The sequence below is a fragment of the Setaria viridis genome, chromosome 5 (genome assembly GCF_005286985.2).
Source record: "Setaria viridis chromosome 5, Setaria_viridis_v4.0, whole genome shotgun sequence".
Classification (NCBI taxonomy): Eukaryota; Viridiplantae; Streptophyta; class Magnoliopsida; order Poales; family Poaceae; genus Setaria; species Setaria viridis.
In genome coordinates, this window is record NC_048267.2 from 43,825,275 (window position 1) to 43,850,256 (window position 24,982).

Here is a 24,982-nt window from a genome sequence, read left to right on the forward strand (position 1 = left end):
ACCATATAAGAGAAGTAGTAACAAAAAGGAAAAAATGAACGAAAGAAAACACACGGAAGGAAATGAAACAAATAACGGATGAAAAAAGAAAGTGGAGGCACCTCTCCCTTCACGTGCCAGCCCGCAACAGGAAAAAAAATAAAATAGCAGGAGCGTAATGCTAGTTTGGACTTAAAAAAAAAAGATTGAGTTGGGTCAGATCACCAGCCCACGCGTGTGTTTTTTTCCCGATATAGCCGCCGCGCGATGGGATGCCGGCTTGTACGGGAAGAACAGGAGGCATCGGCAGCATGCAAGATCAGTGGATGGGCCGGGCCGCTCGCTGGGCTTGTCGTGGAAAAACAAGGAGCAATAATGGACCGGCTGAGCTTCACGCGAAAAGAAAGCAAGGAGCAAAAGGAGATTGGGTTGGGCTGCCTCGTGAAAATAAAAGGGCCTCAAGGAGCTTTGCTGGTGGCTTCACGAGGGAGAGAAGCAGAGACAAGAAGGAAGCAAAGCTAGCTAGCTTCATTGGTGTTGAACGTGTTTAGCAGATCACACGTGTGCCGGTTTGGTTTAGCTCAGCTAACTAAGGTCCAGGTTAACTAGAAGTTAGGGACCAAGAAGAAAAGAAAGGAAGAGAGAGATGTTAGTAGATTTGGCCGAGCTGGTTGGGTTTGTGGCCATCTCGTGTGCAAAGTTAGAGTTAGTCACATTAGATTTTTATATGGTGCTATTTAAATACTAGATTTAGTTTATATTTTGGATTAGATCCAAAAATACAAACTCACCTTTGAGATCCAAATTAAATCAAATGAAATCCAAATCACTCGTGCAAGCATGGTTTAAATTTAAATGCACAATTTTAATTACTATCTTTTGAATTTAGAGATAAGTGGTTGATCTTAAGTTTGACCATATATTTATATGATTCACACCATCAAAAAAAGTTTTAAATTTTTGCAAAAACTGGCACAATTAATATCACTTAATTTTGAGGGATATTACAGTCCGCCACCTATGAGTCGAGTGTTGTGACTTTATTTATAGTTCAATGGAAGTTTAGTTTTTTATTTTGTAAAAAAAAACTTCTTGCTTGTAAGTTATAACGATCTAGTTTATGAGTGGCAGTAGTTAATAAAATTCGAATGACCTGTAACGTATTTTCAAAAATAAAAGGCCTAGTTATATAATAGGTTTCGGAAATTCGAAAGCAACGTGATCAGATTTCCAGTTCGAGATTTTTTAATTTAGCGCTCTCTGCCCTTTTTTTTTTAAGGAACAGGAGGCTTTTACTGAAGTGAAATACTAAAGCAGCACCAGGAAAGATGGACTGCAAGTGTTACATTCAAACGAGTGCAAAGCAGTAGTAAGTTTCCATAAATTCCATATTAGCATAGACACTATACAGCTCTCTAGAGAAGCAACCAAATCCCTCATAAACTTATTAAGCTTCGCCTCACTCAGGCGATGCAGCTCAGGCCCAGGCACCCTCCCAGCAAATTCCTCAGTAGCTTCTTCTGCAAACACAAACAAAAGATCATGAGCCCATGTCTCAACTTTCAGCTAAAACCTTGCTGAAATTTACAGTCTGACTTTAGGAAATAAAGCCCCAAGAACCCCTTGCTACAAAAGCGGTGCTTAAGCTTTTGAGCGAAGGTCACGTCTTTGACAAACGTTGCTGTTCTACTATAATCCTAACAAAATCTACTTGCAAAGGTTCAGCTTAGGCTAGATAAAGGCTTATGTCAATCACATGTGAAGAACTAGATAAAAAGCAAATCCACTTAGCTGCACGTGGGTCCCGCAAAAGACGCACTGATCTGGGAGCAAACTAGAATTACAGGGTACTTGCCTTCTTCACCTTGCAGAGAAGCTGCGGAGAGATCTTGTACAGGTCCTCGTCCACTGCTCCCTTCGGCTTCCACTTCTGCTGCTCGTTCACATACTGCCTCCTGCCTCCCTTCTTCCTCGCCGGCACAGCGTTGGCTTTCTCTCCCTTCACTCGCACGACACACTGCACATTGATCACAGAGTTGTCAGTCACTTTGTGAGTTACTGGAGGCTGGGCATAGAAACTACTGAACTGAAAAATATGGAATAATGCCAACTGATATCAGAGTTCACGAAAGAAATGGTGTGCTTGTTTGACCTTCTTGTAGCTGTAGGGCTTGGCAGGGAACTGGGGCACCTTGAAGAGGTCCTCGTCGTCTTTGTCCACCGGTGCTGTGAAGAAGAAGGGCCCTGCCTGGAAGTATTGGGTGACTGGCATGTCGTCCCACAGGTTCCAGTCGCCGAACGCCGGAATCTGGCGCCACTTGCAGTCGTCCTGCGCCTGCCAAAAATCGCAACAAACATTACTCCTCTAAAGAGCAACTGGATGGTGCAATACATGTCTGGTTAGAGTGGAGGTTTATGCAGATTAAAATGGACATGACGAAGCCGAGCTGACTGAAGAATTCTATCCTGTTTTCCCAGAGTTTGAAGCCACCTTATTATAGTACAGTATGTCAATGCAGGGCGTGTACGTACTTGTTTAAAAAAGAAAACGTATACTGTTACGAGCATTGTATATTTCAGATCTACAGTAGATAACTATATTAGATGAGCATATATTCCCACAGCCAAGACAAGTTTCGCTGTTAGCTAGTACAAGATGTGTATAGTCACTTCTCGTTGCCAAAGGATGGAAACCAGCAGCTCACAGCAGTGAAGCTAATGTATCTCAGTATCTGAAGTTCATAGCAATAGCATGCACAGGTTCAAGAACTGTTAGAATAGCAGTACACAATGCAAGCACCTTTCGTTGCAATAAGGGAAACATGGGAAGAACGAAAGGCAACAAAGATACTAGCTTGGCTCACCTCCATCTCTGCAGTTGCTGAAGCTGTGAAGCAGGTGTCCGAGTTGTGAGAAGAGGAAGAGGAACAGGGGAGAACCTAGCAATGGCAGTCAAAGAGAGCTGTGTTGGAATTGGGCAGCTGGAAGAGGATGAGCTCCATCTCTATACATAGCCGCCCAAAGGCTCGGCCGCAGGAGAATGTGGGGGCACACGTACCGGACCTTTTCAGAAAGCCCTCCAGGGAAAAGCAAGAGCCCAAAGCAGCAGCTAGCGTCGAGCTGCTACTGATGAGCCTCGCCCGGGCAGCGGGCAGGCAATGAGTACCAGCACTCCACCCTCATGCCGCAGGGAGGGAGTGCAGGGTCAGGGGCGCACCACCCCTTGCTTTCCGAGGTCCTAGTGTCCGTAGTGCAGTGATGATGCTCTTCTTTTCTGTGCTCTCTCACTCTCTGCCTAGCCACTGGGCCATATTACTAGATTAGTTACCTATTTCTCTCTGTCTCTCTCTCGTAACTCTCTCTCTCTCTCTCTGTGTCACACACACAGTGACAGACACAGACACACACACACTTGACAGTCCAGTAGGCAGCTAGCAGGACTGTAAAGTTGCCGGCTTTTGGCACCAAGTTCTTGCCACGGCATGATAAACAATGAGTGTGCGTGTCTGTGGCGCGCGTGCTTTGTCTCCGGCGTCAGTTTGGTCACCCGCGGAGCGAGACGGATGGCGGTCGTCTCTCTCCCCGGCAAGCATGCAGCGCGCTCTGAGCTGAGCCGCCGCGGCTCTCAAGGCCGGCCACGCATGGGAGCGGAAAAGCGGCAAAAGCCACCCGCTTTTGCTCGGAACCATGCCGAGACCACAATGATTCGTGCGGTTCCGTCCATCCCCCTGCCGCCCCTGCACGCCGCGCTTTACCTCGCCGCCGAGAGCGTTCCCCTTTCCGCCGGCGTCACACATCCATCCATCGGCTACATTACATTGCAGCCGGCGATGAGCAAGAAAAGGGTCAGTCGCCGTGCGTGAATGAGCCCATCGAGTCTAGACGGGTACTCCCTTCGTTCCAAATTATAAATACTTCAAAGAAGTTGAAGAGTCAAAATATATCAAGTTTGATTAAATTTTTACAATAAAATACTAATATTCATGATACCAAATTAGTACCATTAATTTTTTTTCATTAAATATATTTTAATGGTATATCTATTCGATGCCATAAACTTTTGAGATCCTCTATAATTTTGGTCAAATATAAAATAATTTAACTTTTTAAAAATAGTCGAAATGAGGAGGGAGTACCTTGCTGCTTTCCTTGGAAAATTGATCGCAACTGAACGGAGGAATACGCAAGCAGTAACCCTGACCAGTAGTTGGTCACGTTACCGTGCGTGTAAAGTCGCTGGCCGATGGGCCCTTTTGTACGTACGCATGTCGCCTCCCTTTTTACAAGTCATTCGGCGTGTCACTCGCTACTCCAGATGGTTTGAATTGAACACGTACGTTATGATACAAAAAGCTCTCGCTAAACGGAGTTCTCCGTTTTCGGGAGACGATGATTTGCCATGATTTCAGGTCTTTCTGAACAAATTAACATGCATTCTTATCATGGTTCGGGTACAATTTGTTCGAGCACTGGCCAATGGATGCTCTAACATTACTGCAAGTACAAGCAATAATCGATTCACTAAAGTGATTACCCTGTTGCTGATAATGCAAAGGCACTGTGTCCTAAAGTGTGCTAAGTGGAGCAAAAAAAAAAAAGGATGGCCCAGGCCTTGTAGTAGTACATGCGACGGATATGCACGCATATGCGATGGGCCTTTTTGTTGGGCCAGCTTAGAACCTTTCGGAATCTATAACTACTTTTGACAAAGACGACGAGAGAGAACCTGGCGATTTTTCTAAAGCCCGGCCCGCATAGCGAGCTTCTCCTCCTTCCCCCGCTTCTCTTTTCCTTTAACTTTTTCCAGATTTTTAACAGTGCCTCTGCTCCTTTTGATTAAAAGCTTGTTCGCTGCCCCCTCCTCGCAGTTTAGGCTTTTGATGTAGCTAGAGTAGTTAGCTTAGGGACCGTGCAGATGTCCGCCGTCCCGTCCCAATTGACGCACCCAGATCTGCTTTTCCTGCTGCTGCATTTGCATGCTCGCGGCAAAGCTTGGACCTTTTGGGCTCCCATCGTCTTCCTCTGCTGCTCATCAAACGAGTCAAACAATTCGATTTTCTCTTATTTCTTGTCTCTGCCATGCATGGAATGCAGCACAAGTGCACGGCCAGCCGTAGAAGAGAATCTCGCTTCAGTTTCTCAAACAGCGACCGGCGTCAGAGTCTGAAGCGATGGCCAGACACTGCTTGACACCTCTGCCTTTGTGGTGTTTAATCTGAGATTCAAATTTCGTAGAACGATGCGGCAGTGTCATATATCAGGACGCCGAAATTCATCCAAGTTTGGAACTTGAATTGGAGGGATGATTCTATAGTGACCTTGCAGTTACAGATTTTGAAAATTTCGAGCGCAGGGAATTGATTCTGAAACTTTCCAGGATGCTGTGTGCGGCTGTGCCGGTCGGTGTATATGTCCTCTCCCTCTTCCAACTCTGGCATTCTGTTTCTGCCGAACTTCCTTTCAGTTCGACGTCAGGGAGGCGATACTTGCCTGAAACTGAAACTCCTCCAAGATGCAAGGGGAGGGAGGACTGGAGGAGGGAGAGCTGAGCCTGAGAGGTGAGAGCAGTCGCGAGCTCTCGTCTGGTCCAGTGGTCCTCGTCTTCCCGCCGTGTGACGTGTGCGTAGCGTAGGACTAGTAGACTTGACTTTTCTCGCTACGTGCCTCTGCGGCTCTGCCATGGCAGAACGTGCGAGCGGGCATTCGGGACCGCGGCTCTGCCTGCGATGTCCCGCTGGTGCCTTTTGCTTCGGTTTGCTGCTGCTTCAAGTTTGAACAAGTTAAAAGCTATGGACATGGATAGTAGGTTGCTGGAGCAAGAGATGCTCGATCGAATGCGTGGCGTCATCACAGTGTGGTTTGCGGAAGGTTTTAGCCGTGGATAAATGTTTTCAGTTTGGTTTAACTGATGCGGCTTTCTGATTTCCGAAAGAAGTGAGAGCATTGTATTCAGGTGTGGACGCAGAAGAGGTTGAGCTTCCACAGTTCCACTGCATATTTCGGATGCACATCTCTGCACTGACTGCTGCTACTGCAGAGGTTTCAATCAATTTCTGCAGCAAAGGTGAAAGGGAGAACATAACTCAAATTGGCACTTGGCACTTGGCAGGCAGAGAGAGATCGAACCAAAAAGGAATCAGAATGTAGAAAAAAGAGAGGCGTCTAGCTCGAGCGTACAGGCTGGGCATGTTCTTCTTCGGCCAAAAGCTTCCGCTCCTACTGGTAGCTGACTAGCTATGAAAGAGTCACAAGCATGGCGATAGGTTATTTTACCCCCCGCTCCGCGCTACCGTACGCCAGCCCGTGCCCCGGCTGCTGACCACGTGTACATCATTTGTCGCCGCCCGCCCCCGACCGTAAGCCGCCCACTTGACGCCGAGGAGATGCGCCCAGCTCCAGCAAGGTGCCACGGCCGCTACCGTCGTCTTGCCCGCCGGTACGGCCTGCGCTGCAGCCTCGTAGGCAAGGCAGTATCTCCACCTACATGAATCCGGTGCGCACATGCGGACGGGACGGACAGGCGGACACCGGCGGCTACGTGCCGCGGATTGAAGACGACTCGGTCTCACCGCTCACCGCCCGTGACAGGCTCGCGAGCACATCTGCACATGCCCGCACGGCGTCACGGGCCACGACGGCGACGCTGTGATCAGCAGCTCGTTGTCCCCGCGCTATATATAAACCTGCGTCTGTGCCTTCGTCGATCGTGTCACAGAGAGATCGCAAGAGCCCCGCGAGAACTGCCGAGCCCAGCCTGTGCTTTGCTGATCACTGCACGTTCCACGCAACTCCACACCGATGGCGGCCGGGAGGAAGCAGCAGCTGGTGGTGGCCGTGGTGGCGATGCTGCTGGTGGCGGGTGCGGCGGCCCAGGACTGCGGCGTCGGCGAGAGCACGAGGGACGCGTGCCTGTCCTACTGCTCCGACGACCGCAACAAGAACGCGTGCTGCCGCCCGATGAGGAACGCCAACATGGGCTGCCTCTGCAACTACTGGCGCAAGTACAACTCCGTGCCCTTCTTCGCCAAGTGCGCCGCCAAGATCAGGTCCAGCTGCGCCATCAGGATGGCGTGCTAGAGATGAACGATCGGACGGAGCCAGCAGCCGCACCGGCCGGGATCGAATTATTGGATTCCAACGATGTGATGAGATCGTACGCCGCCTTTGGTGGTGGTGGTCATCCGTTGCTCTGCTCGCCACTGTTGTGTTGTGTCTGTGATTGTATTGCCGTGTTGTTTTATTTGGGGTTTGCTATCTCTGATCTGATCCGCGCGCGGTTAGTGGCTAACCGCCGGATCGTCCACGCCTGTGCTATATATGCGTCGTGTATCATCTTTGCCGTGTGATTTTACTTCTCGTGTGTCATGAACAGTGGAAATCGTGCGAATAGTTGTGTCTGCATCTGCACCGTCTCGTGGTTGCGGCTTCGCCGAATTGCATTCTATAACAAGCTCATTACGCGCTTCTGCTCCGAACCATACTGAATTGCATTCTATAACAAGCTCATTACATGCTTCTGCTCCGAACCATACTATGTAAACGAACTAGTCATCTTTTTTACTAACCTATGGGTTATAAGCAATAGTGCAAAAAATCGGACCGGTTCACTGGCTCAACAGAAGAAATCGTGAACCCACGACTCGGCCAGTTTGGTTCAACTAAAATCAACCATGTAATTAGACCGGTGACAACCCGTAGAAATGAACGGTTATGTGTGTCGAACTAGCGGTGATAAATTTGATGTTAATTTGGACCTTAATTTGAAACTATCACTACTGGAGATCTGCTTTTAGTACCGGTGCCAAATGCGCAGTCCCTGGGACTCGAAATCCACGATCTCCATCCTCGCGCAAGGCTTCTTTACCACCTCATCTACACATCACAAGTGATTGAGTTGGAATTTTGGAGAGGCTTTTAGCACCAACCTTTTAGTGGCATTTAGTACCGGGTCGTAATACCATCCGGTACTAAAAGGGACCCCTTTTAGTACCGGGTGGTGTTATGATCCGGTACTAAAAGGTCTCTAGCTACCTCCAAATTTGGACACGGAGCATTAGTACCGGATCAAGGCAACCGGTACTAAGAATGAGGATGAAAGGTTAGTTTTCCAGTAGCGATGGACAATAGGCTATAACAATATTGCTATGCCGTCACGTTTATTATGTCATATATATGTGATATTTTTGGATAGATCTTATTACGATAGAAATAATTGCATATATTTCATAAGTCATGAGAAATAAATTAATATTGATAAATAAAATACCGCGTGTTGGGTCGGTAAACTAACGAACGGGTAGCCTGGTTTCATCTCGGACCCGGCTCCCGTTCTAACGCCATGGGAGAACACGATATGGGATGTCGAGACGAGGCATGACTCTCTGCTTTACACCTCCAGCTCTTTTTCTTTTCCTACGGTCCGCTTGGCAGATATAGGTGTTTATTTTTAATACAATTTTCCTAAGGTTAATTTATCATGCCATAGCCTATTTTTTAATAATGACGAAAAATAACGATGAAAAAAATCGGAACATATATTTTATAAGAGAACAATGGGTGTGTGACAAGATTACTCCTAGCTAGTAGCTAGCCTATGCGCATTTCCTTGCTCCACGGTGCTATCCATCACAAGACGAGAAGCGACATGAGAACGATAAAAACAAGTCAACATGTAGCAAAGGGGATTCTGACCAATCCAGCTAGCAGTCAGCAAGTCACGGGAACTCTGATCGATCGATGCGCTAGCTCTAGCCAGCGCCAGCCCCATGTCCGATATGCCGACCATGCACACCATTCCTCGCAAGTCGCAACCGCTGACGATGCTCCGAGCTCCACCCTGAGATGTCTACTTGGATTGAAAAAGAGCCCACTTGGCACCAAGCGACACTCCAAACGGGGGCAGAATGCATACGTTTCCAGCAAATCCAGCGTCGTTACCGTCGACATGCCCATGGAGCGTTCATACGTTTTTTTACCGGTAGAGGCATGGCGATTTGGATTGGCGGATGGCTTTGGCTTGCCCGTGACCTGGCACGCGCCGAATGGATCCAAGCGCGCGAGCACATGCACGTCACGGGCCGCGCTATCCCCACGCTATATAAGGCCGCCGCCGTCGTCCGACGTGATCATCACACGCTCACACGTCGCAAGCATCTCATCACACAGCAGTCAAGGGGGATCGTCGATCGGGTTGATGGCCGGGAGGAAGGCGGGCAACGCGGCGGCGCTGGTGGCGGTGCTGATCGTGGCCGCAATGGCGGCGGAGGCCGGCGCGATTAAGCTCTGCGGCGTGGACCGGACGGCGGTGGACGCGTGCCGGTCGTACTGCGCCGTGGGCAGCGCGGAGGCGAGCCCCAGCAAGGCCTGCTGCGACAAGGTGAGGCCCGCGCAGTGGGACTGCCTCTGCAAGTTCAAGGGCAGCCTCCCCGATGGCATCGACGGCGCGCGCGTCATGGATCTCCAGTACAAGTGCAAGTGCGACTACCCGCCGGCCACGTGCGGCGCCAACTAATCAAGATCGGCGCCGCCCGGACGGCGTGCAGCCGCTTCAGAAAACAAGATGTCAGCGAGGGCGACGGCTAATTTGTGTTGGAGTAGCCACTAAGCCACCGTTTCGTTTCGTGTGTTGTCATCGTGTATCCGTGGTGTCTTGTTGCTTTCAGTGCTTGTAGCGATTCTGACGGGCTGCAGGCTCATTGTGTGCAAGCTTGTGCTCGTCGTCAGTTTATCCGTCAGCCTCATGTGTACCCTTGTACGTCCTTCTTGTGTGTGTCCACGTCGCAACAATAAACTTTACAGATTGTTCTGGTCGTCCGATGGGCTCCCTTAGTTGTGTCATTGTGTGTGTATATAGTTGGATGAACTGGGCAACATAGCAAGCATATCTGATCTGGGGGACGGAGGGGCTAAAAACAGAAGGCCCATCTCGGCCTAATAGCATCAAGCCTCAACCAACCCATCTGCTGCAGACTAACACCGCCATCCTCGTGAGTCCCATCCCATGCCAGCATTCCTTGATCCACAAGAGTTTCATAGAAAGCTTATTATGGCGCAAAATCGTAACCACAGGTCTGAGTCACATGAGTCATGACCTCTGAAAAACTGCAGCTGCAAACCATTTTGCGACATGCACAATCAAACAAACGGAGAATGCAGATAGGGAGATACCTACAAATGTGCTTCAGCCAGTGAACACAAATTCAGTAACTTCTTACAGGCAAAGGCTTTTTTACCTGCCGAATGCTTCCATTGCCAGCAATATGGCCTGACCTGGTTAACCATAGCGGCGCATGCGGCGTTCCGGTGACCACTTGCTTGTTAGTACCAAACAAATTTCATTTGACCACACTTTGACCCGGCTACGGCCTCGTGACCATCAGCATCTCCCCGTGGTAGCGCGCGCCACAGCTCTGAAACTGAAAGCAACGGCATCTGAACCCTGCCCATATACACGCCCAACATCTCCACCATATGGACAGCCACATAAAAGGTAGAACAAATGCGACCGCAGATCCAGAGCTTCCAACGATTGCTGTCTACGAGATATCACCAGACTGTACATGGTACGGCTCTGAATACGAAATCCAGATGCAGCCCATGCATTGAGGTCACAGGAGGAGGAGATGGCCACCAGCCGTGGACAGAGCAAGAGCTTGGCATGCAGAGATGCAGGATCTAGATTCTAGAGCATGCCCACCCTCAGCTTCTCACCGTCCTCTGGCATTCGTTCACCTTTACAGGCTCAGAAATGATACTGCGTGCATCAGAGCTTTTCCTTTCGCTGCCTTCTTCCAAGCACCTTCTCTTACTGAATAACCTTTCATTGCCTTCTTTCAAGCATCTTTTCTTACTGAATAAGGTTGCATTTTCCTGCTTGGATTTTATTATGCACTATATCTGTTGTGACTGGTGTAAATAATTGCCCTGTCTCTTTCAACAGATCATGGTTCTGTAGAACAAAAGGAACAACAACGATTGAACTAAATGGCAAAAAATAAAGCATACATTGACATCTTGCGATTTGAAATGGGGTACAGAAAATAGCATGCAGAGAAGGACATGCATAGAAGACAAAATGATGCTATGGTAATAATTGAAGCAACAGGACCCCCATTGCCAAGTTTCAGACGCATCTGTTATACCTCCCGTGTGTTCGTGCAAATGAGAGGGGGGAGCCACCTGCTGGTCTCCGCAGTCCCCACTGCTCCCTCTCCATACCAGTGTCTCTGCATGGTATGGCACAGGGATATGCATATGCAAGGCATGAGCAGAGCCGCAGAGCAGCCACACACAAGAGCCTTGCACCAGTCTCCAGTTTATATAGCCTTTAACATTGCTCCCTTGTGCTGTTTCTCTGAATCCAAACACAGCAGCATCTCCCATTCTCTATCCATTGCTCGTTTGAACAAGAAGCATGGCTCATGGTTGCCCCACAACTACCGCAAGCTCCCTGCTCCTCTTCTTCACTCTCTCTTGCCTGATTATCGGCCAAGCTCTCTGCAACCATGGTCACCATGGCAGAACATCAGGTTCTTTCCCCCTTGCACAAACACTAAGTTGGCTATTCCTCTTTCCTTGCATGAGACTAGTCCCTTCTGTTCTTGTTGGCTGTTGCCTTTGCTTTTGTTCACTGTTTGTTTGCTCATTTCAATCTAATTTGTTATGAAGGTGCAGATTACGTAGAGCAATATCACCACCAGGAATTGCCTGACAAACATATAGTTTCGCAGGAGACCATGAAGGTACATATCCCTCGTTTAACTATAGCTAAGTGGCTGGCGTTCGTAAGGGTTCTCAAGTCTCAAGTCTCAACTTTCAAAACCTTGTACCACTTCTGTTTCTTCTAGTAAAACTTTTCCTACTTTAAATGTCAACTTGCTTTGCATAAACTATGTCATGTATCTATGGAGCTTTTTATGAGGCCATGATGCACCGATATGACGGAGGGTAGGGTATCGCATATCCGATATGGATACGCTTGGATATGCCATGGATATGTATCAGCTGCGTATTGCAGAAGCCAGACATGGATTGGGTTTGGTCACGGTACTGGATACGTATCTTCTGCTTCCAGGCATGTGGGAGGATGACTAAGGAGAGGACTGGAAGGAGGGAGGAGACGCTGACATGGAGAAAGAGGCAGAGGGGCGACAAAGAGTGACCAGAGAAGGGCTGTCAAGGCTCCCGGTGTCCGAGATGAAGACGACCGCAGCCGTGCAGCGTAGTCTGCAGGGGCAGCACCATCCACATCAAAATACTTGGACTCCAGAGAAAGCGCGAGTTTTAGAGAGATGAGGACAGGAGCGACCGAATTTGCGAGTATTTGATGCGAGATGATGGCCGGCGGGTAGATATTTCAGCGTCAGCGGCTCTGCTTGTGCATTCAGCGACTTGGGAGCACTAGGACACGCTATTTAGTTGGGCTGAGTGGGCCAGGAATCAGGAAAGGGCAGACCAATAGCATTGTGTATGATAAGTATGAGGGGTAAAATAGCAATTATAGCTGCATTATTCTATTTCCTCTAAAAACTGTATTATTTCATAAATTCATATATAATTATTAGTATTAAAAAATACTAGCTGTATACCTATGTCACTGTTTTTTTTAGAATGGTGTATCCTGCATAGTATCTGGGTGACATAGCCTACAGTATTACTAAGAAAATGTCTTTAGAACAACAACACAAAAAAGGCATGAAACCTATGTATTAATTTAACCAACAAAGAATGCAAAGATCTTAAAGTTGGTATAATTAACATGATGTTTTCACATGCCTCGTATTAGGGTCTAAACAAGGACATACTGCCAAAGTATGCAAGGAGAATGTTGATCGGCTCAATGGCTCCAATATGCACATACAATGAGTGCAGAGGGTGTCGATTCAAGTGTACTGCTGAGCAAGTCCCAGTGGATGCAAATGACCCCATGAACAGTGCTTACCATTACAAGTGTGTTTGCCACAGGTGATCTTTAATGAGTAGGAGCTTCTATGTTGTGGTATGTCCTAGTGAAGAGTAGTAATTTTCTTCCATTTTTGGTTCTTCGTCTTCTTTTCCTTCTATTCTCTTTGTTTTACTTGAAAAGGCTTTTTTCTTTTGTCTTTTACAAGAGGCTAGCTAGTAGAGGACTGGGGTCTGGAGGGGCATTTTGTACTTCAAAATGCTTAGTTCAGGTTATGTACTATTAATTTTGGCAGTAAATGGTTAGAATTTTTGATATCTGCAGTATAAAGCGGTACCTTATTTTAGTAGGTACACAGTAGTTTTAATCTATGGCTACGATGCATCAAGTCTGAAGTATGGACTGACCTCAAAATGTATCATCTGCTTGAATAGCCTTGGAGATCAAGGCTAGATCTTCTGAGGCTGTTAACCTTCATTTCATACTACTAACATTTATGTAAATTCTGCAAACATTCTTCTGATCCACCTGAAGTTCCAGTTTCTCCATTCTGAACACCGTCAGTTCTTATGGACAGTCATGTCATTCCTCTTTTTCATAGTATCAACCACCTGTGACCTGTATAAAAGAGCAGCTTGTTAAATTAGACAAATCACAGAAGAAAGGCCACAATGACGAAGGTTATAAAAAGGGAGTGCTTTTGTGCAGCCTGCAACCCATCAAACAAGACTTAAAAGTTTCACTAAGATGTCTGAGAAAAGATGTCATACCATCACCTGCAACCCTCTGACTTAGGCTAATATATTGTACATTATTGTAAGCAACAAACTTATCAATTACAAAAAGAGCAAAACATATGCAAGTAAAAGCTTGCAGGTTGTTCTGTATATATCCAACAAAAAACTTGTCAAGGATCCAGTCAACTGGTAAGATTTACTAACAACTCCGTGCAAAAGATGCCACTGCAGAGCCGCAACCAAATATATGAAGATTATGGGAAGGATACCACAGTTCCTTGCAGAAGAATGCATGCTTAAAAGGCTATTGTCCATAGGGCGTAGGCAACCAAAGTTTTTTCCAGGCTACTGCTAGGTATACAGAGAGACAATTACAAGTCATTTAAATTTGGTGGTTCACCCAAAACCAAGACAGGTTTGAAATGTGTAAATGTACAAGAGGTTCATCTAAACCTTGAGATAAAAGAGGTTCGGCAAATATTCAAAGGCATCCAGTGAGGATTATGTTTGGGGAATGCATTGATTTAAAAAGTTCCTCCCTTGAGCTTTCAGCACTAAGGAAGCTCTCACTAAGGTACTATAAGTCATGTAAAAGCTGACATACACATGAAAAGGCCAGCTATATTTCACATTAATAAATTGGAAATTGCAAATAAGAATTTTGCAATTAAATCATACTATGCCGATAATCACATGTGAAGATAGCAATTTACCACATTACTATGATTTGTAGCTTCAAATACTTGCAGATCTCCTAAAAAGACAATGGAAGGAAAAAGAATAGACTGGTACCCTGAGAGTGACACAAGAGAGGAGATGCATATGGCCAGAGGGCAAGAAAGCTAACCTGTAGTGCTCCCAGTACCACTCTTTGGCAATAGACTGAGGTCTCACGGCTCGTCTTAAATAAACAAGAATATGTCATAGTGGCACCCTGTGAGGTGGTCCCGAATCTAAGAAAGATTCACATGGATGTAAGAAAGAGGATCCACATCAAGCTATTTTGTTTTGCATGCATAAGAAGCCTGCGAAAAATTCTACTTGAGTATCATGCACCAAGCACCAATGTTGATGTCAACACAGCAGTGAACCCATGGTCCAGCAGCACCACGCTCATCACTGGTGATGTTGTTAGGATATTTCTAAGCTTGAGCATACTTCTATACAGGTACTGGTAGCAAAGAGGACCAACCATTTTGACCTCTCATTCATGCAAGATTGACTAAACGACACAAATGCATTGCAAAATCACACGAGTCATAGGTCACATAGTCAGGACCATATGCTTAAAACAGATCTGTAATTAGAAAGCATTCGATTTTAATTATCGAAGCCAAAGAACCAAAATAAGGCATTGTTCTGAGTCTGCATTTTCAACTATTGTCACTACTCACTACCTTATGATAATTCACAGATCAGCCATTTTTCATTTTGTAATCAGCAAACAGCATAGCTGCTAAGTGAAATGCAGAAAGTAGAAAGAAGTAATAAGCAACATACAATCTTGAAGACTTCAGTCTTTATTCTCAACATCATGTGTCTTCATTCTGATGTAAAGAACAATGCAACAGGGGTGCAGAGACTTCTCAATTACTCCCAAAATCCACAAGTGGCTGGTCCAAACCGTTAGCACTGTACCCTTTAAACTGACAAGAGTAAACAACTGCTACCTCAAATAGTTTCTTCATTAAATCTATGTTCAGTCACCACTGTGAAAGCAAGCCACGAAAAAGTTGAATAAAATGGATTACACACAAATACTCAAGATGTCCCTTGATCCAGTGGTGTTTAAATCGGTACCTTCTTGCGTTTAAGCTGGCAAACAGAAGCTTGTTACCATCAGGGCTATGAACCATCAGATGCAATTTGATACATGCCAAGAATGTTGAGTTAACAGACACAAAAGAGCAATCAAATAGATGCTGCCATGTTAGACAAATCCCGCAGCATCAAGTAAATTTCATCCCTACAAAGATGTGAGCCGCCTCCGTTCACAAACTCATGTATTTCTCCATCTACATCAATCACACTCCGCCCAATATCTTTTTTCATCCCCTCATCACTCATCAATTTCCTAATCCTCAAAACATCAGCCCACATTCCTTCATCAGCATAGATGTTTGACAGAAGAACATAGACTCCTGAATCATCGGCTCCAAGATTTGCAAGGCGTTCAACTGATAATTCAGCCAGCTCAATGCACCTATGGCTTCGGCAGGCAGCAAGAAGAGATCCCCACAACTCCGGAGTTGGTTCCATGGGCATTGTTTCTATAGCATGCCTAGCTTGATCCAAACGTCCAGCACGGCCAAGTAGATCAACCAATGCTCCATAATGTTCTACCTTGGGATCTATCCTGAAATCCTTTTTCATTCTGTGAAATATCCCTAAACCCTCTGATACCAATCCAGCATGTGTGCACGCAGTGAGCACAGCAAGTACACTTAGATCATCCATCGGAGCTCTTTCAGCCTCCATTCGATGGAACAGTGTGACGGCATCCAGACCATAACCATGAGTTCCTAGTCCAACGATCATCACATTCCAAGTGACTACACTCCTCTCAGCCATGCTTTCAAAGATCAACTTGGCAAGATCCAAGCGCCCGCACTTCATGTACATATCTATCAAAGCTGTCTGCACCACAACATCGAATAATACCTTCTTCTTCTCCAAGTAAGAATGCAGCCATCTGCCTTGCTCCAAAGCACCCAGCTGAGCACAAGCCGTGACAGCCCCAACCGCAGCGACCCTGTCAGGCCTTACACCACACCGTAGCATGCTCTGAAAATACTCCAAAGCCTCCTTCGCCTCCCCGCACCTGACATACCCATCAATGAGAACACTCCATGAGATCACATTCCTCTCCGGCATTTCCTCGAACAGTGACCTTGCCTCATCTATCCTCCCGTGCTTGGCATAACCATCAATCATCGAGTTCCAGCACACCAAATCCCTATTAGGCATTTGGTCAAACAGTTCGCGCGCACGGTCCACACCACCAGCCTGCTTCCCGCACCCGTCGATCATGGTCGCCCAGGAGAAGGCGTCCCTCTCCGGCATTTCGTCGAACAGTTCCTGCGCGAGCTCCATCTCCCCACACCCTACGTACCCCGCCACCATGGAGTTCCACGAGACGAGGTCCCGCGAGACGCCACTCGCCTCGTCGAACACCTTCCTACCCGAGCGGCAGTCCCGCACCCTACAGTAGAAGCTGATGAGCGCATTCACCGTGAAGAGGTCCGCGCCAAGCCCCCTCCCCACGGCCTCCGCGTGCACCAGGAGCCCGATCCTGCAACCAGGCGCGCAGCCGCAGGCCTTGAGCACGGCCGGGAACGTGTAGGCGTCGGGCTGCACGGCGCAACGGCGCATCCGCGCGAAGTAGAGGAGCGCGGCGCGGGGGCGCGCCGGAGCGTGGAGGCGGACGATGGTGTTCCATGGGAAGGGATCGCGGGTGGCGACCTCCGGGAGGTGCGCGAAGACGGCGTCCGCGTGCGCGTGCGCGGCGGGCGCGGAGACGGATGCGAGGGCGCGGAGGAGGAGGTTGGAGAGGCGGGTTGGGGCGGCGGCGAGGTGGCCGGAGGTGAGGAGGAGGGCGTGGCACTGCAGCGCGTGGGAGGCCGACCTGCACGCACGGAGGTGGGAGAGGAGCGTCGGCAGCGCGACGGCGAGAAGCGGAGGCGGCATCGATCGGGCATGGCGGCTTCGATCGAACTCTCAAACCGACTCTGTTTCTGTGTTTGTTTCATGGTAGTGGCCCAATCCCACGAGACGGGCTCGTGGTGTGGGCCTGGGTTGCTAGCCGGTCCATATTGCGCAAGTTATATGGACAGGAAGAGGTCTCATGGGTCTGTAAGGGGACGTTAGGCTTGTTTGCTAGCTGGCCTCTCCTGGCCTCGTTCCGGGATTTCTGTACAGACGGTATTCGGATCCTCAAGCTTGTCGCATCGAATCTTCGAAGGTTAATTAGAAGAATTAAATGTGAGTTAATTATAAAACTAATAACACATATGAAGGTTAATTTGCGAGACGAATCTATTAAACCTAATTAATCTATCATTAGCAAATGGTTACTGTAGTAGCACATTGTTAAATCATGGACTAATTAGGCTTAATAGATTCGTCTCACGAATTAACCTCCATATGTGCAATTGGTTTTGTAATTAGTCTATATTTAATACTCCTAATTAGTATCTAAACATTCGATGTAAGGACTAAACTTTAGTCAAGTGAACCAAACGGGACCTTTAGCTTCCGGTAGTTTTTAGCTAGGGCTCCTTTGGTAGGGCTCCTCACGAGGAGCTCCTCGTGTGGAGCCGGAGCTGAAGCCGCGGAGCTCTTTTTTGGGCTCCGCCATGCAGGCTTAAAACAGCTCCAGCTCCTCCCAAATGTGCTAAAAAACGGCTCCGCGATCGATGCCGTTTGGTGCGGCTCCGACTCCTCCGTACTTCGGTAAGTACGTGGAGCTGGAGCCCTGCCAAAGGAGGGGGTGTTTGGCAGCACTCCACCTTTCAGAAATCAGCTCCACTCCACCAGCTCCACACTTTTGCAGCTCCACTCCACCAACTCCAGAAAAATATGGAGTTGTTGAACGTGTTTGGCATATTGTTGTGCTCCAGCTCCAGGAATATGAGTTTTTGGTGGGAATGTTCTATTTTGCCCTTGGTGGTTGGATCGGTTGAGTTTTTAGCACTGTTTACATTTTTTTCTGCTGCTACAGTAACCACGCTGCTACAGTAACCGGGCGTGCTACAGTAACCGGGCCGTCAGTACCGTTCGTGGTTTTTTGAGTTTTTTCCGCTGCTACAGTAAAATAGCCTACAATACTTTCTTCATTTTTTTCCCATGGCAAAAAATATTGAACCAAATAACGTTGTACCGAATGAGAGGTCACAACAAATACGGTACAAAATCAATCTTTCCAATACAAACTAGTTCCAAGCAAGAGAGAGTGCGGTGGCTAGCTCATCATGAAAGACATCCATAGTTGGCGCGTTGAGTGCGGAAGTTGACCCATCTGACGCCGCTTGCGAAACTGCATATTTGTTATATCTTTCCGGTATTGTAGGAACAAAATTAGGATCACGATCAAACCGAGCAAATTCTTCATCTTGACCTCCATGCTCACGAATGAAATTGTGAAGGACCATGGTAGCCACAACAATCATCTTTTGCTTGTACATGGGATATGGTGGCATCTTCCAAAGAATTTGCCACTTCATTTTTAATAGTCCAAAAGATCGCTCAATCACATTGCGGATAGATGAGTGAACCCGATTGAACCTTTCCATAGGCGTCTTAGGTTCAATACCTCTATGCCATTCCGGTAAATGATACCTTTCACCCTTGTAAGGAGCGAGGTAGCCAGGACGATTAGGATATCCCGCATCCACAACGTAGTATTTGCCTATATTCACAAAAAATAATATGAGTTATGGATTAATGCTACATGTTAATCACATTCGTATATCAAATTGAACACATGTTACCTTGTGGAGGATGTGGAAAAAATTCTTCATCCACTCTGAGTGCATTGTACAACACACTTGTATCATGCATAGCTCCAGGTTGTCCCGTGGAAACATGAGTGAAACGCATGTCAAAGTCGTATACCGCTAGTACATTTTGAGTGGCTACCCCGACCTTTTCAATATATCTCACTTGCTCATCAGGTGAAAGAGCAACACGGATATGAGTGCCAATAAGTGCACCAATGCAATCTTTGAAATGTGGATATGCACGTTTGTCATCTCTTATCCTCTTATGCACGTTAGTTGGCTTCCGAGATTCGTGCTCACAATCCCGTCGTTGGATGCATCTCCGTTCTCCCCAAAACCCTAGCCCGTGTGTGCACGCCGCCGCCCCATTCCCTGCCGTTGCCACCTACCACGCTCGCCGCCGGCGCCGGATCTCCGCAGCCCGTTGCGCCCGCGCCGCTCCCTGCAGTTCGCCGGCCCCTACGCCGCCGCCAGCACCATGGGCGCGGCCCCGCGCGCCGCCGGCCACCCGACCCCGAGTGCCGCCGGCCGCGGCCCCAAGCTCCGCCTCCTCCCGCGCGGGCGCTGCGCGGCCCGCGACGCCGTGCCCCGCCGCGTCCCCCGCTGCGCCGCTGCCGCCCGCGCGCCGTGGCCCCGTGCTCCGCCGCCCCCTGCAGCAGTCCGCGGCCTCGCACGCCGTCGGCGCCGTGATTGTTGTTGCCCATCGCCGGAAGAAGAAAACAACAAGAACCGGAAATGTTGATCTTTGTTTGTGAAAATGCTGAATCCATTCTTTAAATGTTGAAATAGGTTATGGAAAATGTTGAATGTAGTATATATTTTTTAAAATGTTTGATTTAATTTTTAGAAAATGTTGAATCTATTATTCTTAGATGTTGGTTCAATTTTCAGAAATTGTTGATTGTGATCTGTTGAAATGTTGATTTACACTCTTATTTGGACCTAACGGGCTTTAAAGCTATCAAGCTTAAGCTTAACCAAGTCATATAGGAGCCTCGCCTCGTCCAGCAAGGAGAGCCATGCCAGGAGTGGAGAGGTGATACGGCTTGCCTGAGCAAGCAAGGGAAAATCTTGCTTTCACAGACGTCGATGCAGCTGGCAAACCATCCAAACTCAGAACGCAGCTTGCTCTCCTTGACCAGCCCAGGCGAGGCAAGCCTCGTCAACAAATCCAAACTGGCTCTAAGTGGCTCAATTGCCCTGCCTCCAACTTTGCAATGTTGGAGATTCGTGCAAGCGTCCAGACCGTCTGCTCGGGCTCCTTTCTCCTTCGCGCAACGGTCCGGCGGGTGGAGGCAGGCGAGATGGCGGCAAGGTACGACGGCGGGAGCCGGCGGCCTAGGCGGCGGGAGACAATCGGATGGGCAGGATCGACGGCGGGGGACGACGAGCTGCTTCGATTGATAGCTGAAGGGGTCCGGAGGGCGGTGAGTCCCACCGCCGGCCGCGGATGGTGGAGGCTAAAGGCAGGGGCGTCACTCGCTTCTCGTTTAGCGCCGGGGGCCGCCGCCGGAGATGAAGCAGTAGGCCACCAAGGGCGGGGGAGCAGCTCTGGAAATGAAGAAGGTGACGGCGCGCGGGTGCGTGTGCGGAGTCTTGGGCCATATTGGACGTGCGATGAATCTTGAATCCTATTCCCATCTCGCGCTTGATGGATAGGAGGCCCCCGAAAGACGGGCATCGGAGAAGACGAGGAGACTCAAAACGGGAAATGGGAAGGGAAGCAAGATCTAAATATGGAATGGCGTAGCAGGACCTACACGCACGGCGCATGCGTCGACGCATGCAGCTGCTGATTCGAAGAGCAGAGGGCAGAGGCGGAGGACGTGCACACGACGGCTCCGGTCGAGTCGGCACGGCATGGCGATCCCGACCTCCTCCCCTCCCCGCCGCGGCCGCCTCGTCCTCCTCCGCCTCCTCTCCGCCTTGCTCCTCGCCCGCACCGCCGCCGGCGCCGCCTCGGAGTTCGACGACGGCACCTCGCCCAAGTTCCCCGGCTGCGACAACACCCTGCAAAAGGTGAAGGTGATGTACTGGGTGAACGGCGACGAGCAGAACAGCCTGACGGGGATCAGCGCGAGGTTCGGCGCCGTCCTTCCGGACACCGCCCCGTCCGACAGCAAGAAGGACCCGGCCGTCCTCCCCGACCCCAAGGGCAGCTGCGCCAAGTCGTCCAAGCCGCTGGCCGGCTCCGTCGCCGTGGCGGAGCGCGGGGAGTGCACGTTCATCGAGAAGGCCAAGACGGCGGAGGCCGGCGCCGCCGCCGCGTTGCTCATCGTCAACGACGAAGATGGTCGGTCGCGTTGCGCAACCATATCGGCGTTTCTTCCCATCAGTCGTCCTCGTAGCAACGCCTTCCGTCCATCGGTCCATGGCAACGAAGGCTGACGGGACTAGCTTATTGTGTTGCAGGTCTGCAGAAGATGGTCTGCACCGACAAGGATCCGCCTCCCAACATCAACATCCCCGTCGTCATGGTGTCCAACTCCTCGGGCGACAAGATTCATTCAGCCATCTTTGACGGGAACAAGGGTGAAATAAAGCTGCATTTCTTGTTCTTGTGCTTGTGCGCCATGAATCCGATTCTGATCCCATAAAATTCGTGCCGTGTCGCTCACATTTTTGCAGTGGACATTCTCATGTACGCGCCGCAGAAGCCATCCTTCGATGGCGCCATACCTTTCCTCTGGCTGATGGCCGTCGGCACGGTGGCCTGCGCCTCCGTCTGGACTGTCGCCGTCGTCGGAGAAGAGGTACACGCACAAACTAACTAAATTTCGTGATAAAGTCGGGAAGATTTCTGAAAATCTTGCATGGTTATTACTGACGAGATCTCCATGATCATTGCAACGCTCTAGCCTAACAAGAACGCCGCTCCGCTCGGCGGAGAGGAGAATCCCGACGCCGAGGTTGTGGAGCTGCAGACCAAGACCGCGCTGGTGTTCATCGTCACATCGTCGCTTGTCCTGCTGTTCCTCTTCTTCTTCAAGTCCACCTGGTCCGCGTGGTTGCTAGTATTCCTCTTCTGCGTCGGCGCTATCCAGGTACGCACCCAATACCAATGAACTTGCATTTGGTTCAGGTGTCCAGCTGATCGATGGAGCAAATGTCCTGCATCGCTTCACCTCATTTCTTGCTAATCATCTATTTTCCAGGGAATGAACTACGTCGCATCAACTCTCGCGATAAGGTGTGAATGATAACTGCATGGAATCTTTAGTTTCAAATTGTATGTCATTTTAGTTTTTCTAAGTTCGTAGATATTATTATGCATTTAAACATAAATTATATCTAGATGCATATAAAAAATTATGCAACTAGATAAGTCAAAACGACCTACAATTTTGGGACGGATGAATAGCATATATTTCTACCGTACTTGGCTACTTGCTGCTTGTCTGCGCCTAAGTGTTGAAATACGGGTGTGTTCAGAGCATGCAGCCGGTGTGGCGAAGCGAAGGTGAAGCTTCCTGGCATAGGGAATGTGAAGGTGCTGACACTGATTACCTTGCCGTTAGCCTTTATCTTCGCATGTACCTGGGTTGCGCACCAGAACTCACCGTCCGGTTGGGTTGGTCAGAACTTCATGGTAAGATATGGCTGCGTCCGACTTCCAGTGTGCTCCTTTATGAAGGAATTTTTGATGGTTCATCAGTTCTTGTGCTAATTGACATGCTTATTCTTCATTCAGGGCATCTGTATGATGATTCTTGTATTGCAAGTGGTCCATATGCCGAATATAAAGGTATGGACAGTGTGGACATGCTATGGTTTAAGAAGTTTAGCAGTCAATGTTCTCTTTCATCTGCTTTGTCTGCTACACATCTGACGAGCTTCAGATCATTTTCAGGTCGCATCGGCGCTCCTCATCGCTGCTTTTCTGTACGACATATTTTGGGTGTTCGTATCACCCCTCATATTCAAGAAAAGTGTCATGATCACAGTAAGTGCCATGATCGCACAAATGCTCGTAACATCATGTTATAAGCATAGTTAAAACGAAATGCCACAAAATTCAGGTCGCTCGTGGTAGCGATGATGGGCCAAGCCTTCCCATGGTACTGAAGATGCCAAAGGAGTTCGATTCATGGAATGGGTACGACATGATTGGATTTGGGGACATTCTCTTCCCAGGACTGCTTGTTGCTTTCAGTTTCAGGTAAAATCAAAACTGGACTCTGAATCTACCAGCAATGTCAGTAAAGAACAATAGGCTAGTGATCAGTTTTATTTTTTAAGATTATAGTGATCAGTTGTTTCTTCTCCTGAAACATACTAACTGTCCTTAGAGCTGCAGATTTGACAGATCACACGGCAAGGACTTGACTGACGGCTACTTCCTCTGCCTAATGATCGGTTACGCCTTTGGTATGTAGTAGTCAGTCCATCTCTGAATCTCAGTTTCAGAGAAGAACAATGCAGCTTACATTAACACTGTTATGCCAACGCAGGCTTGTCATGCACATACGTTGGCCTGTACCTTATGAATAGTGGCCAGCCTGCTCTGCTATACCTTGTTCCTTCGACATTAGGTAACACAGAACAGCAGCAGTTTGATGCCGTTTTCGACATTATGGCGCATAATACATCAGAGTTCTAACAACTGTTTCTGCGATGAATTGGTGCAGGAGTTATCACCCTGCTTGGCGCCAAAAGAGGTGAGCTCAGTCAGCTCTGGAACGCAAAGGTGTAACCTGTCTGGGATGCTCCTAGTTGATATGATGGGGATAGCCTTGCAGGCTTGAAATGGACCTTGGTTTAGCTAGACTTTGTGATAATGGGTCTGATGATTTTTGGTGAAATCCTGCCAAGCATCAGCCTGATCCTCCGTTAGAAATTTGCTTTGTTCAGTATGCAAAACACATACGAAGGGTGGTTAACTGATTATACTAGCCTGTTGAAGTACACACGGCATGTCAAAATCGTTAGGGTGATGTAAATTTGAGCAAAAATAGATGATATATATTTGCTCCTGATATGTTTGATTACGCGCGATGTAAAGTTCCTATTGTCAGCGAGAAGCTGCTCCATTTTCTGGATGTTGGATGTACGTGATGCAGGTATACTAGAGGGTTGCACTTTGTTTCAAGAGGAAAGTTCAGCCTTTTCGATACTTCGGTCAGGGGAATATTAAACATTTGTCCTATTTACGTTTTGAACTCACAATTTTACAATCTCTTTTATCTAAAAAATGGTGTGCGTTCGTTTAATGTTTGGATGACAGAACTATATATTGAAAATGAGCTATTTGAAGTTTGAGTTAGCCAAACATTATGAGTTTGTAATATTCAATAATGTATGTGTTTAATGTTCGAGAAAAAATATGTTTGTATTTTGGAAAAAGTGTTTTTTCATCCTCATGTTTCATTTGATGCAAATCAACCGCTTAACCAACTAAATCAGTGTATTTATCATCCCCAGCTTACTTTAACGATGGTTTAGTGTCATATAACATCAGTTTATGCCAGTAATCATCTTACTAATCACTGCTTAGTCACATCTATTGTTGAGTCAATCGCTATAATAATTCGCTGTGAATCTATTCCATTAATTTTTTCCAATAAATTTTTTTAGCCAATTTAGAGGATTTGTTGAATTTTTTATGGGCTTTATATCTTCAAAACAAAGCATATTACATCACTAAGAAGTGAGTCAGATAATTACGTGGCATAAACTATCATTAGATCGGTGTATTTATCATCCCTAACTTAGTTTAACGATGGTTTAGTGTCATATAATATCGGTTGAGGTCATGTAATCATCTTACTAATCACTGCTTAGCCACGTCTAATGTTGAGTCAATCGCTATCATATTTTGGTATGAATTGTTCGTTAATTTTTCCAATAAAATTTTTATGGGTAGCCAA

The 24,982-nt window shown here is 47.8% G+C and overlaps 4 protein-coding genes across 7 annotated transcripts; 2 read left to right on the plus strand and 2 right to left on the minus strand.

Annotated features, from left to right (window-relative positions):
* Positions 1–1,308: 1,308 nt before the first annotated feature.
* Positions 1,309–3,046, minus strand: LOC117855010 (uncharacterized). 2 transcript variants are annotated; one of them, XM_034737284.2, is made up of 4 exons: positions 2,844–3,046; positions 2,132–2,314; positions 1,844–1,996; positions 1,309–1,499 (listed from the first exon to the last, which is right to left on the minus strand). In XM_034737284.2, exons 1-4 carry the CDS (start codon positions 2,847–2,849, stop codon positions 1,443–1,445), a joined length of 399 nt encoding a protein of 132 aa, XP_034593175.1. In that variant the 5' UTR covers positions 2,850–3,046; the 3' UTR covers positions 1,309–1,442. The 2 variants fall into 2 exon arrangements, with proteins under 2 accessions (XP_034593175.1, XP_034593174.1); XM_034737283.2 differs by having other exon boundaries at positions 1,835–1,996; positions 2,844–3,034.
* Positions 3,047–9,092: 6,046 nt separating this feature from the next.
* On the plus strand, positions 9,093–9,792 carry LOC117858040 (uncharacterized). The gene has a single exon (XM_034741017.2). It carries the CDS (start codon positions 9,173–9,175, stop codon positions 9,488–9,490), a length of 318 nt encoding a protein of 105 aa, XP_034596908.1. The 5' UTR covers positions 9,093–9,172; the 3' UTR covers positions 9,491–9,792.
* Positions 9,793–10,073: 281 nt separating this feature from the next.
* Positions 10,074–17,386, minus strand: LOC117858037 (pentatricopeptide repeat-containing protein At1g31430). Of its 3 annotated transcripts, XM_034741014.2 has the most exons (5): positions 15,418–17,386; positions 15,118–15,326; positions 14,465–14,570; positions 13,288–13,498; positions 10,074–10,927 (listed from the first exon to the last, which is right to left on the minus strand). In XM_034741014.2, the coding sequence occupies exon 1, from the start codon at positions 17,302–17,304 to the stop codon at positions 15,529–15,531; it is 1,776 nt and encodes a 591-aa protein (XP_034596905.1). In that variant the 5' UTR covers positions 17,305–17,386; the 3' UTR covers positions 10,074–10,927; positions 13,288–13,498; positions 14,465–14,570; positions 15,118–15,326; positions 15,418–15,528. The 3 variants fall into 3 exon arrangements, with proteins under 3 accessions (XP_034596905.1, XP_072149989.1, XP_034596904.1); XM_072293888.1 differs by having other exon boundaries at positions 15,118–17,386; XM_034741013.2 differs by lacking the exon at positions 14,465–14,570 and having other exon boundaries at positions 15,118–17,386.
* Positions 17,387–20,667: 3,281 nt separating this feature from the next.
* On the plus strand, positions 20,668–24,170 carry LOC117858432 (signal peptide peptidase-like 3). Its single transcript, XM_034741500.2, has 12 exons — positions 20,668–21,408; positions 21,528–21,647; positions 21,744–21,868; positions 21,974–22,159; positions 22,271–22,305; positions 22,548–22,704; positions 22,807–22,860; positions 22,966–23,058; positions 23,135–23,274; positions 23,413–23,483; positions 23,567–23,647; positions 23,744–24,170. Exons 1-12 carry the CDS (start codon positions 20,976–20,978, stop codon positions 23,806–23,808), a joined length of 1,560 nt encoding a protein of 519 aa, XP_034597391.1. The 5' UTR covers positions 20,668–20,975; the 3' UTR covers positions 23,809–24,170.
* The last annotated feature ends 812 nt before the right edge of the window (positions 24,171–24,982 follow it).

What these genes read in the sequence shown, in the direction of transcription:
- LOC117855010 (XM_034737283.2), bottom strand. An exon ending in AGCCCTACAGCTACAAGAAG is followed by an intron (nt 1,997 to 2,131) that starts GTCAAACAAGCA and finishes ATCAATGTGCAG; the next exon opens with TGTGTCGTGCGAGTGAAGGG. An exon ending in TTCTCTGCAAGGTGAAGAAG is followed by an intron (nt 1,500 to 1,834) that starts GCAAGTACCCTG and finishes TTGTGTTTGCAG; the next exon opens with AAGAAGCTACTGAGGAATTT.
- LOC117858432 (XM_034741500.2), top strand. Translation starts at nt 20,976, where the DNA reads ATGGCGATCCCGACCTCCTCCCCTCCCCGCCGCGGCCGCCTCGTCCTC. An exon ending in TCTGCGTCGGCGCTATCCAG is followed by an intron (nt 22,160 to 22,270) that starts GTACGCACCCAA and finishes TCTATTTTCCAG; the next exon opens with GGAATGAACTACGTCGCATC. An exon ending in TCCATATGCCGAATATAAAG is followed by an intron (nt 22,861 to 22,965) that starts GTATGGACAGTG and finishes GATCATTTTCAG; the next exon opens with GTCGCATCGGCGCTCCTCAT.
- LOC117858040 (XM_034741017.2), top strand. Translation starts at nt 9,173, where the DNA reads ATGGCCGGGAGGAAGGCGGGCAACGCGGCGGCGCTGGTGGCGGTGCTG.
- LOC117858037 (XM_034741014.2), bottom strand. Translation starts at nt 17,304, where the DNA reads ATGCCGCCTCCGCTTCTCGCCGTCGCGCTGCCGACGCTCCTCTCCCAC.